This window comes from Poromitra crassiceps, assembly GCF_964638095.1.
Source record: "Poromitra crassiceps genome assembly, chromosome: 11".
NCBI classification, from domain to species: Eukaryota; Metazoa; Chordata; class Actinopteri; order Beryciformes; family Melamphaidae; genus Poromitra; species Poromitra crassiceps.
The window spans coordinates 32,513,963-32,527,512 of record NC_139643.1 but is presented as its reverse complement, the minus strand read 5'-3'; the positions used below and the strand labels follow the sequence as shown (position 1 = coordinate 32,527,512).

The 13,550-nt window shown below is 43.6% G+C and overlaps 1 protein-coding gene across 1 annotated transcript; it reads left to right on the top strand.

The window, feature by feature from the left end:
• The first annotated feature begins 587 nt into the window (after positions 1-587).
• LOC310785543 (uncharacterized protein) lies at positions 588-12,977 on the top strand. The gene is made up of 11 exons (XM_083646659.1): positions 588-681; positions 2,971-3,187; positions 3,398-3,617; positions 5,865-6,024; positions 7,273-7,375; positions 8,013-8,060; positions 8,454-8,537; positions 10,068-10,195; positions 10,338-10,503; positions 10,643-10,713; positions 11,635-12,977. The coding sequence occupies exons 2-11, from the start codon at positions 2,971-2,973 to the stop codon at positions 11,839-11,841; spliced, it is 1,404 nt and encodes a 467-aa protein (XP_083502785.1). The 5' UTR covers positions 588-681; the 3' UTR covers positions 11,842-12,977.
• Positions 12,978-13,550: the final 573 nt, after the last annotated feature.

Below are 13,550 nucleotides of genomic sequence, written 5' to 3'. Positions count from 1 at the left end.
TTGATTTTATCCATTGTAAATATTCTCGTATTTCAGTTACATAAACTGCCAAGAAAATATTCAATAAAGAAAACTTGAAAAAACTTGAAACTAATAACAAGTATGCTAGATACATTTATATCATGTGACATTTACAACCGGCCCTTTGAGGGCAACCATAATGCTGATGTGATGAAAGTGAGTTTGACACCCCTGGTCTATCAGCTCAGATGTATTACTGATGTGGTTATGAGTATGCTACTCTCAAGCACAGCCTCACATCACACCCACACACACACACACACACACACACACACACACACACACACACACACACACACACACACACACACACACACACACACACACACACACACACACACACACACACACACACACACACACACACACACACACACACACACACAGACAGACACAGACACACACACACACACACACACACACACACACACACACACACACACAAACACAAACACACACACACACACACACACACACACACACACACACACACACACACATGCCCCCCCTCCCCCCCAGAGGAAACCATTTTAAGGGGCGGTTGTGCAGTTCGAACAGTTCAGACAAAAAGGTGGTGCATGCCAGAGCACATCTTCGTCTGCTAGCAGCTAGCTCTTCACTTTAAAACTCAACTTTGGTTTGCGTTCAACATTCAAAAAGGTGAGGATATCCATTATAACTCTATGTTTTTGTGAATCTATATATCACAATGGTATTTTATCTGATAATGCATTTGAATGAATGATGAACAGACATAGCCTACTGTAAAGGCATGTTTTTTAATAAGAGTGTACGTAGACAGGTTGAGGACTTTAAATTAAGACAGGCAATAGATCAATCATGATGTGAAAAGTTCATTAACTAATTTCAACCTAGTCGCCAGAATAAAATGTCGGCATGGTACGTATCTGCAATCCACGGATGCGTACAATCTCAATGTACATTTGAAAGACCAAATGTTAAACGCCAATAAAACAACTTTAACAACTTTGGTTATGTTAAGGCAAGTAAAACAACTTGGTTAAGGTTAGGATTATGGTTTGGGTTATAACAAAAATGTTAATTGTGACTTTACAGTGGAAATGTATACTGTATAAACCCTGGGGATCGAACAGGGCCCTCTGGTGTGAGAGGCAAGTGTTTATGCCCTCCACCCCGGCCACAACGCTGCTCCCCACAGATGATCCCCGGTAAAACAGTGCTGCGCCCGCAGTGCCATTGTTTCCCCCCACTGTGGGGAGAGTGGTGCCGCCCAACTTTGTGGCAGCACTACCCTTGGCGTCTCACACCGCTCAAAATTGGCCACCGTGCGCTGCAGTCAAATTATTTCAAGTTTGACCTACTTTCATGAGGCACAAATAGCTGCGAAGTGACAGGAAGCACAGCCACAGTTTCCTTGCTTTCGACGCCCATGTTAACAGATTAGACCGTTCAGAAGGACCATGCCGGCTCACGCCCTGCGCTGCCAGTTTCCGTCTCTGGTCTACTTTTTTGAACGAGCCACGAGCGTTTGTGTCACGCCGGGCCGTTAAGTTAAGTTGGCCAGGACTCCCTTGTAAAAGAGATTCTGAATCTCAATGGGAATATTCCTGGTTAAATAAAGGTTAATGGAAAAAAAGTGAAGTCCATTATTGTGCCCGTGGGGAAATGCATCCTCTGCATTTGACCCATCCTGTACTAGGAACTTTCCTAGAACTATTCACTTTATGTTCCAACACAGGGGTCAGCTAGTTACTTTTCCTATTGTGTTTACACTTCCTGTGACAGTACAGTACTAGTGACCAGGTAAAACAGATGGTGTTTTGAACAGGAAGTCATAACACAACTGGGTCAAGTGGGCGGGGCTACATAAGGTGAATAGGAGAGGTGGGCAGCGTCCGGGGACCAACTCCAGTTCGATTGCCAGGGCTTTGGTCAGGGGCACTGAGAGGAGTATTAACCCTAACATACATGTCTTTTGGTGCTGGGAGGAAACCGCAGCACCCTGAGCCACAGTGCTGGCGCGTCTGGTGTGAAGGCCAGGCTCCTGCTCGAGCTGCATTTACGCTTGGCAGCGCTTTCTGAGCTGCTGTGTTTGCACCGTTCCTGGCCACCATGCTATTTCAATAGCACATAGTCTATGATGTATATAATGTTGGTGCACGTATCTAGAAACGTGATATTGAAGATATTGTTGGTTCAGAAGCATGATATTCTAGCTATCTACAAACGTACAATACTGACATTTTATTCTGGAGATCAGGCTGATTCATAGGAAGGGAAAATGTCCACGTTGGTCGGCATGTACACATGTCACATGCAACGGTCAAACATGTACAGTATGTGTAAAACATTGTGAATTCATGTATAATATGGGACTCTACCAGTGTTGGGGGTAACTCGTTACAAAAGTAACATATTACATGTAATATATTACTTTTAGCAGTAACTCGGTAATATAACTCATTACCAATAGGATTTCAGTAATATTTTACCAGTTACTTTGTCAAGTAACACAAGTTACAAATTTAGTTACAATTTTCTTTTAATCAAAGCACATATTTAAATAAACATACAATCCTTTCCTAATCAAATTGTGTGTTTATGCAAATAACCACTATGGATGACAATAACAAAGGAAAATGATAACGTTTAGAATTTTGGATGGTTTACACTGACTTCAAGGCGGTTGAAATTATTTTTCGGGATGGTTCCGGGGCTGCGATGTCATTCTGCTACTGCTGTTATTTTGGTGAAAGTAATGCAAAAGTAGTGTAATAAGTAACAAGTTACTCTACACAGACAGTAATATTGTAAAGTAACTTATTACTTTCAAATGTAAGTAACTAGTGATATGTAGTATATTACATTTTGAAAGTAACTTGCCCAACACTGGGCTCTACGTGTGTGTAGCAGTAGGGGAAAGGTATTGGTGTGTTATTTGAATTGTGTTTGAATTGTCAACTGAAGATGGCGATCTTTGCTGAAGCGACGAGGAAGCTGGTGAATCAAGTGGCCCCAACAGGGTCAGGAACTCTCATCAGCAACAACGACATGAACAACAGCAGCAGACTGACGCTCCTGAGACTGGTCAGAAAACAGCCAAAACTGTTTTTCTTCACTAAATACACGGTCATGGACTATGACCTTCTGGATGTGTATGGCCTTCTGGATGTCCCCTCTGAGGGTACGCACGTGCACGCACGCCCTCACACATGCGCACGCACACACACACACACACACACACACACACACACACACACACACACACACACACACACACACACACACACACACACACACACACACACACACACACACACACACACAGAGAGCAAACTATGTACAGAAATACAACCTCCATCTCTCTCTCTCTCTCTCCCCTTTCTCTGCCCAGATGAAAAACGTAGTTGGACAACATCCAACCAAGATTTCATGATGGATCATAGTCACACTTCGAATTCTGAAGTGGATGCCAGCATGGCACTAGACATTCCTGCTGGGCCCTTGGGAGCAAGCACCAAAGCAGACGGAAAAGTCAAAAACAGCTTATCATTGGCCACACTGAAGAAAGACAGTGTAAACATCCCAATCCTCAATAAATGGTGCAATGGCAGGTATATCTATCTATCTATCTATCTATCTATCTATCTATCTATCTATCTATCTATCTATCTATCTATCTATCTATCTATCGATCTATCGATCTATCTATCTATCTATCTATCTATCTATCTATCTATCTATCTATCTATCTATCTATCTATCTATCTATCTATCTATCTATTCGAGGTTCAAAGGTTTAAACAGGTTACGAAAGCTCGAGAGCAAGACATGAAGCACACAGCAAGTTGACTTGACAATCTGGTAGCGAACAAAGAAAAGGAACTGGTATAAGGAGGAGTGAAGGCTGATTGGGGAATGAGGTGTAGGTGGGGAGATGGAGGCACACTAGGAACACAGGAATGAGGTGCAGGTGGGGAGATGGAGGCACACTAGGAACACAGGAATGAGGTGCAGGTGGGGAGATGGGGGCACACTAGGAACACAGGAATGAGGTGCAGGTGGGGAGACAGGGGCACACTAGGAACACAGGAATGAGGTGCAGGTGGGGAGACAGGGGCACACTAGGAACACAGGAATGAGGTGCAGGTGGGGAGATGGGGGCACACTAGGAACACAGGAATGAGGTGCAGGTGGAGAGATGGGGGCACACTAGGAACACAGGAATGAGGTGCAGGTGGGGAGATGGGGGCACACTAGGAACACAGGAATGAGGTGCAGGTGGGGAGACAGGGGCACACTAGGAACACAGGAATGAGGTGCAGGTGGGGAGCTGGGGGCACACTAGGAACACAGGAATGAGGTGCAGGTGGAGATGGGGGCACACTAGGAACACAGGAATGAGGTGCAGGTGGGGAGATGGGGGCACACTAGGAACACAGGAATGAGGTGCAGGTGGGGAGATGGGGGCACACTAGGAACACAGGAATGAGGTGCAGGTGGGGAGACAGGGGCACACTAGGAACACAGGAATGAGGTGCAGGTGGGGAGATGGAGGCACACTAGGAACACAGGAATGAGGTGCAGGTGGGGAGACAGGGGCACACTAGGAACACAGGAATGAGGTGCAGGTGGGGAGATGGGGGCACACTAGGAACACAGGAATGAGGTGCAGGTGGAGAGATGGGGGCACACTAGGAACACAGGAATGAGGTGCAGGTGGGGAGATGGGGGCACACTAGGAACACAGGAATGAGGTGCAGGTGGGGAGATGGGGGCACACTAGGAACACAGGAATGAGGTGCAGGTGGAGAGATGGGGGCACACTAGGAACACAGGAATGAGGTGCAGGTGGGGAGACAGGGGCACACTAGGAACACAGGAATGAGGTGCAGGTGGGGAGATGGGGGCACACTAGGAACACAGGAATGAGGTGCAGGTGGGGAGACAGGGGCACACTAGGAACACAGGAATGAGGTGCAGGTGGGGAGATGGGGGCACACTAGGAACACAGGAATGAGGTGCAGGTGGGGAGATGGGGGCACACTAGGAACACAGGGAAGGGCAAACAAGGAAACACTAGGCCTAGGGAATCTTCTGGGGTTACGGCCACAGCTGTAACACAAAACAAATGTTGATCAAACTTGGGATCGACTGCCGTTACCACATACTATACTATGCACAATATTTTAACTTTTTTTTGTTATCAGATCGAGCATTAACATAAAAACAAAACTGCTACAGTTTAAGGTGAATTATATTTGTTAATATAAAATATAAAATATTGAATGGCAAAAGAGTGAAATGTGCCTTTTTGACACAAACATTGCCCCAATACAGCCATGCAGAATATGGGCATATGTAAGTAAACAAATTGTAAAAACACATACATTTTAATACAAATCTAGCAATTATACCTCATAACAGTGAGAGATAACTTCAGCTACCAGCAGTCTTACTATCAGAGCTCAACTTGACCAGTTCACATTCCTAAATATTATAAAATAACATTTTGAATCTATAGGCAGAATTATTTCATGGGAATATTAACATAATTTGCATTCATCTAATATTGACCTAGAATATTAATTGGGAAATAAATAAGATACTAATGATGATGTGACCATGCTGCCATACTAGCATTTCTTACATCAGCATGCATTTTGAGTTTGAGTGCCGTTAGAATCCTACTTCTACTTCTACTAGCAAACAAAACTAATATTACTACTGTAGTAGAAACTTCACCATAGAAATGTCATTTTCTACCAAACAGTGCAAAACATATGGTTGTCCTTACAAAATGATCACAGATTTCATTGCCTCTTCCTTTCACCTCCGGCATGTCTACTTTCTGTTCCCAGGAAGTTAAACCATACGAAGTTCCTGCCCAACTTGAGGAAGGGGGAGCTGATGGTTGTCAAAGAAATCATCTACACTTCCAGCCCTAACGTGCTTTCACGATCCACGAGTATGGGAAGCAAGTTAAAGGCAAAACTCCAGACAATTCTAGATCTTTTGCTGGTGAGTGTTTTGTGTGTATAGGTCAGATGCCCTTCACACCAAGGACCAACCAGGGTTATTCCTAGGTTGATTTAGGATGTGAAAGCCTGAATGGGTGTATGAATGCTTGGACTGGGTCATGGCCTCCAGTTTCGTTGTGTTCCACTTCCATTCAATGGAGCGAGAGAGGAAATACAGGCACTGCATTGACACTTTTCAGTTTAGCTCACACCATCTCAACTGCACTTAGAAGAACAATGTCTCAACAAAATGGGTAAAAATGATTTAACTGCCAGTATCTGCAGTACGGAGATTTGACATCTGCTGTGGATGCATTCTGTGCCATTTTATTTAAATCCCCCAAAAAACTTCTGAATATTTCATTTGTAGCCCACAAGCCACAACTATCCTAATTAGCCAAAAAGTGACACATATTAGCCATGCTGCTAGTATGCTTGAAAACAAGTTCTTTTTTTTCCAATATTTTGTTTTTATTTATTTATTTATGAAACACGAACAAGACAAATGAACAGGCTCAGACACAGGGAAAGAAAAGAAAAGAAGAAAAAAAAAGAAAAAATCATATTATCGACATTCAATATTACAATGTCGTGTTACCAGCCGCATAAGGTGCTTATAGGACGAATCAGCGTGACATCACTGCCACCCAAAAGTGCGTAAGCCTGCGGCAGTTAACTAATATGAGTTGTGCCAAACAAACGTTAATATCTCAAAAAGTATACATCACATCGCTTATATTTTGACATTCTGAGTGAGAGCAGAATTCGCTCAAGAGTTTGATGTATAATATGCATGTTGTGTTAAAGTTGTGTGAACTGTCGCAGTTTTTAAATTGTAAACACGGTCAGCCGGCTAGAGTCAGACGCTCAAACTCATAGGCTTCCATTGCCGTTGCCACCCAGTGACGTGGTTTGTTTACCAAAATGCTGCTCAGCTGATCCCTCGTATATGCTTGTAAGAGATTTTGTGCCTGGGATCCCACGCAAGGGGTCCCTGAGAAACCAGCCAGGTGAGTCACCCGTCACCCCTAACCTCATCGAGGTAGGCTAGAAACGCGGGTCCCAGATAGCTGACATTTTTTTAAGTGAGTTGGTCCACAATTGAAAAGAGGCTGAAGAGGGGGACTCCCATTCCTTCAGGATGAGTTTCTTGGCAATAGTTGTCCCCTGTGTCAAAAAATAGCAGGTTGATGATAGTTTGGTATGGTGTGTTTGGTTATGCTGTTATTTTCCATTATATTTATTTCAGGAAGGCAAAGATACCAAAGATACTTCCTATACAATTCCAGCAAGAACTGTTGTTGCTTACAGCGTCAGGCGTGTAACACTTGAAGAGAGAGGTAAGAGGGGAAGTGTGTGACGTGTGTGTGTGTGTGTGTGTGTGTGTGTGTGTGTGTGTGTGTGTGTGTGCGTGCGTGTGTGCGTGTGTGCGTGCGTGTGTGACTAAAACATTTCTGTAATGATAGCAAGGAAATATTTATGTAGTTTTGTATGTGTCATTGTAGGTGAGCAAGTGCCAATAGTCAGTTTTAATTACTGAGGATATTAGCATTAGAGTAGTCATCACATTAATAATCTAAAATTTAACAAGAACATGTTGTTGTTGACGAGACTCCTCAACAAATCCTGTTTATCTTTTTGTTTCTTTCTGTGTGTGTGTGTGTGTGTGTGTGTGTGTGTGTGTGTGTGTGTGTGTGTGTGTGTGTGTGTGTGTGTGTGTATGTAAACAAAGACACAGAGGAAGGTAAGAGCAGAGAAAAACAGAACACACAACACACAAACTATTCTACATATTAAACTTTGAGAAATCCTGTGCAATTTTGTGAATTGTGTGTGTGTGTGTGCGCATGTGTCTGTGTGTGTGTGCGTGTGTGTGTGTGTGTGTGTGTGTGTGTGTGTGTGTGTGTGTGTGTGTGTGCGTGCGTGCGCGCGCGCGCGTGCGTGCATGCGAGCGTGTGTTTGTGTCTGTTGTATATTATGTCATTGTAGCATTCTTGGACATAGAGTCAGACAACATTCATGGGGACACTGAGACAAGTATGTATTCACTCAGTGATTTTTTTTAAATGCATGCAGTACGATTGTCTCATCTGATTAATAATCTAAGACGTTGACAGCACATGTTGTTGTTGACTTCACTAAAAGAGATTCATCATCAATAAATCCACTTCACATTTTCTTTTCTTATTTATGTGTGTGCTGCTTCTTACAGTCAGGCCTTTTGGGTTAATTTGTGGCACTGCAGTCTTCCTCTCCATCAAGTCTTCCATTTTTGTTTGACTTCATTAAAATTCATATATAACCCGTAATTCCTGTAGCCTTATCTAGTGTTCTTCTCCTAAAAAAAGCAATGGTAATCATAGTGTGACAGATATCTTTTCTCAGTAAGTTCTCAAGCTCTAGTTCAGTCAAGTTCTCCTCCTCTTACAGGCAATCTGATGTTGAAAATTGACCCAGAGGTGTTGGACAACACATCCCAGAATCCCTTTCAAACTCTCCCTCAAGTGCGAGATGGTGAGTGTGTGTGTGTTTGTGTGTGTGTGTGTGTGTGTGTGTGTGTGTGTGTGTGTGTGTGTGTGTGCACGTGTGTGCGTGTGTGCGTGCGTGCGTGTGTGTGTGTGTGGCTAGAACACATGATATTAGACAGTTATTTAGTCCATTGATTAACATTAGCTGGTGAAGCAGAGAAAATAGTTGCTTCACTGGAGTTCCCTATAATAACCAGAGGGGGGAGTCGTTCTGCACCATATTCTGTATTGTAAAGGCACGTTTTTGAACACTGTTACCAAAGCACCGGTTTGGGCTTCACAGAGACCATACTGTGTGGTGACAATAAGATTTACATATTCTAATGCAATATTCTTATTTGAGCTATTTTTCTTTACATCTTCTACAATAATAATAATTGATTGGATTTATATAGCGCCTTTCTAGACACTCAAAGCGCTTCACATATCAGGGGAGGGAGGGGGAGGGAACTCAACTCATCCACCACCAAGCCTGAGCCACGTCTGATTGTACAGTTCCTGCAGGTTGGTCCTTGAGAGTCTGCGCGTCGAGTTGTGCTCGGCCGAGCGCACAACTCTCTCCAGCACCTTACGGTCCCTGTAGCTGCCGAACCAGGCGGTGAAGTTGCCGGTCAGCAGGCTTTCTATGGTGCCTCGGTAGAAGTATCTGGGGATTTGTGGCCTTACTCCAAATTTCTTTAGGCGTCTGAGGCTGTAGAGGTGCTGTTGGGCCTTTTTGGCCCATGTCAGTTCCTGGTGGATGTTGACTCCCAGGTATTTGAAGTGGCACACCCTCTCCACCACCGCTGTCCCATAGATGGTGACTGGGGGGGGGGCGCCTCCCTTCCTGTCGTCCACAATGATTTCCTTGGTCTTGGGGAGGTGATTGGCCTGGCACCATTGTTCCAGGGCACTCATCTCTTTCTGTAGACCGTCTGGAGATCAGCCTCACCACTACCAAGTCATCTGCGAACTTCACGATGGTGTTTGAGGCCGGAGTTGCTGTGCAGTCATGGGTGTATAGGTCGTAGCAGACAGGGCTGGAGACACAGCAGCATTCATTTGAATGTGGACTCCCTTGTTTTCTGCTGTTCTCTCTGTACAGCATGCATGGAAATAAATGACCAAATTTCAAGATTTCAATTTTCAAACTTCAAATGCAGGACATTCTGTCATGGGACAATAGGTCAAAATATGGGACTGTCGTCCACAAATTGGGACATTTTGTCACAGTGGCTGCCTCTGGTCTGTGAGTGGCCTCTTGCTCTTTGTATTATATGATGAATATAATTTTTCAACAAACGACTTATTTTAAAGATTGCCACTCAAAGAGAGCACTTTAGGACTCTGCCAGGGCAAAGAGAAAAGGGACTCAAGGCCTTTTTGGGCCCTACCTGTGCATGAGCTTGCTAAAATCATGTATACCCACCTGTCTCTCTGCCACCTTTAGAGTTACACCTGTCTCTCTGCCACCTTTAGAGTTACACCTGTCTCTCTGCCACATTTAGAGTTACACCTGTCTCTCTGTCACCTTTAGAGTTACAGAAGAAAGAGAAAATGCTCCAACCTCTGGCTGAGCTGCCACAGTCAAGCCGCTCTGCTTTGCTTCAGAAACTCTGTGAGCTTCTGGATGATCGAGATCATCTAACAGAGCTAGAGGACACAGTAAGATGCTATACCTCCTTATCATGATGATACGACTGTGCTGAAGGATATAAACCTTGAGCTAATGCTCTTTGTGTTTTCTCTCTCTGCTCTCCAAACCCCACTCCCTCCTCACTGCAACCCCCTCGTCACTGTGTCTCAGCTGGAGAAGTGTTGTGATGGTGACACTTCTGATGACCCAGAGGAACAGGTGGCCCGTGATATAGTGGAACTGCTCAGGCCCGTCACATCCAAACGGATGAAGATGAGTTCAACCAACCCTCCCTCTCCCCTGAAAGCTGCTCACTTCCTGGTCAGCGCAATGGACTGTGAGTCAAGTAATTCTAATGTGTGTGTGTGTGTGTGTGTGTGTGTGTGTGTGTGTGTGCGCGTGCATGCGTGTGTCCTTTTCAGCAAATCAATTGCAAATGTACAATGCTTCTAAACCACGTGTTTTTTTTGGTGCAGCACTGCCAGGCCTCATCCCATCAGAGCTGGTCAAGTGCAGTCCTGACATCCTGAGAAGCCTCAACACACTGGTGTGTCTATTCTCTTACCAACATCAGTTTTCTCTTTGTTGATTTGATTTGCAAAATAGAGAAAATACATGAACGTGTTGCTTAAAACACAATCAAGATCGTTTGATACACATTCAGGTTGTCATAACACTGCCTTCTGCTCAGTTTGATCCAAAGTAATGTTCTCAGTTGAATCAAGAGTAAACATGAGGTGTCAGTCCATCGTAGAAGAGGCAGAGATAGCAATTTCTGCACTGACAGATGTAGTCTCCATACACTACTATAATAAACCACCTGAAAACCAGGGGCCATATCTTACGCCCAAGTCTTAGTGCAAGATTTTGAGTGCCAGTTTCTAGCACTCAAAATCACCCCCCCCTTTTAATTACCACAAATCTTTGCTAGTTTCTAGCACTCAAAATCACCCCCCCCCCTTTTAATTACCGCAAATCTTTGCTAGTTTCTAGCACTCAAAATCGTTTTCCCCCCTTTTAATTACCACTGCAACATGTGATGTATTAACCCAGTGGCAATTAAAATATATATATATATATATATTTTTTGAGTGCTAGAAACTAGCAAAGATTTGTCCTTGCACTCAGACTTGGGCATAAGATATGGCCACAGATATGTTGGAATTTGAGTAAGGCGTGTGGCAATAACTGAAGCAGAAGAAGATGAGGCATGTTAAGTGGGTACAACAAATAGCTAATTACACTTCATCACAAAATAACCTGTGGAATGCGTTCAACGTCATCAATTCAACTGTGTCAGAGTGTCCAAGTGGATTGTTCTTTTAAAGTCTGCACAACTATTGTTTACTATTAACCATAATAGGACATTTGAGATATCCAGGGTCAGTGCCATTCATGACTTCATTAAATACTTGCTTCTTATCGCACTGGACATTAACAACTGCATTATTTTCTCTCTTGTCTGCAGGTGAGCAACCTGAAGGAGCAGGGTCAGTGTTCTCCTGGCTCCCTTCCAGATGCTGGAGAGTTTAGCTGGGTGGCGCAGATCCTCTGCTCAGCCAGTGATATGCTGGAAGAGCTGACTGAGCTGTGTGAGGAAACAGAAGTCCAACCAGGAGTGTTCCTGCTGGCTCTGTGCATCACTGTGCAAGGCCTCAGCATGCTGCATGGGTAACTGTGCAGGGTGACCTTCACCTGCTCTGCTTTTCTGAAGCCAGCTGTTAGCTAGCAGTGCAGTGCCTGTTCAAAATGTGTGTTTTGAATGTGGTCCATTCCATAAAGCAGGTTGAGTCTGAATTAGGAAAGACAGTTTTTGGTTCCAGAACAGCTGATCTGAGTTAGTTCAATCAACGCTGAGCATGTTCACCCTGAATTAAGTGTGTGCATAGTGAATGAAAAAAAAGAAGACATCACGGTGTTCAACGTAACATTTTTTCCTCACTGGTCCACTTGGCAAGTAGATCAGAGTTTTACTGGCCACCTGAATATTTTCACTTGCGCGGCAGCCCAAAAAAATAAATAATTATATTTTCCTCATAATTCTGGTGATTTATTATGTACAACAGTGAAGCTCCCTTTAGATTTGGTTGTTTTCCGGGCTGCACGAAAGGTTACATCGATTTTATGAAGTCTCTATCACTATGACTTTGTTGCTGATATTCTAAAGGATGCTGCAAGCCAGCTGCTTACTGCTGAGAGCTTCCACAAAGAATGATCTTGATGATGTATCATATCCTCTTCAATCCAAGTTCAAACATGACTGCGCTACTTTCCAAGGGCAACTTCATACAGGGTTGCTAACTCTTTGCTCCTTTGAAAACAAACTCTTATGCATGAGTTGTGGTATATTCTTCAAGTAAATTATTCATAGTCTCACCTGAGGAACCATAGCAGCCATGTCTCACAGGCCAATTCCCTTTAGGTCCACATTGACTTGCACCTACATAACACCATTGACATAATGATTAGCGTAGTGTGTAGTGATGAAAGAACGATTTGTTTATTGGCGAACAAATCTTTATAAGGAGTCATGACTCACTCTGCCACACGAGTCGTTTGTTCACGGTTCCACATTGCCACACACGGCTATTCAAAGAATCGAGTCTCTCGACTCACGAGTCGCGAACAAAACTAAACTATGTGTATCCTAATCATCTCTGTGTCATTTAATGATCATAATCTATTTTCTTTGTATGGTTTTGAAAACAAGCACTTTGTTTTACATGTACTTATTGTGTTCACTCCTTTTGGTGATGCTACAGTCAGACAGCCTCGCTATTCAAATGCTAAATGTTTGTTTGCCAATAAAGCTGAAGCAATGAAGGAATTTGTTTGTTCTCATCAAAGACGGTTTCCACACACACGCATGCGCACACACACACACACACACACACACACACACACACATACATGCACACACACACACACCTACACACACACACACACACACACACACACACACCGCCATGTGTTTATTTTGCAATGGGAAACTGACTCACAGATGGGAAATATAGCTGTGGCCTATGCAGTTTTGTTGTGTTTCAGTGATTTCAGTTAAACGTTTCAAAATACCAAAGGGTCATGGCTGGTTATTATGTTTCAGTGATTTCAGTTAAATGGCTTATTATAAATGGGTGATTGGCAGCTGTTAGACTGGCAAGAGAAGTAGCCTACTAATAATGATTCTTAAGAATGCATGTCATCAGGCCAGCTGTTCTGATTTTCAATGGCGTTTAATCTTTTTGTTAACTTTGTAACATTACATTTTAAAGATCCTGCAGTGAAGCTGAAACAGAAGCTGTGTTGTTGTTTCAGATGTTATTACCTCTTATGATCACAGTACAGTACATTGACCTACACTCCACTCCAGTCCTGACCCACCAA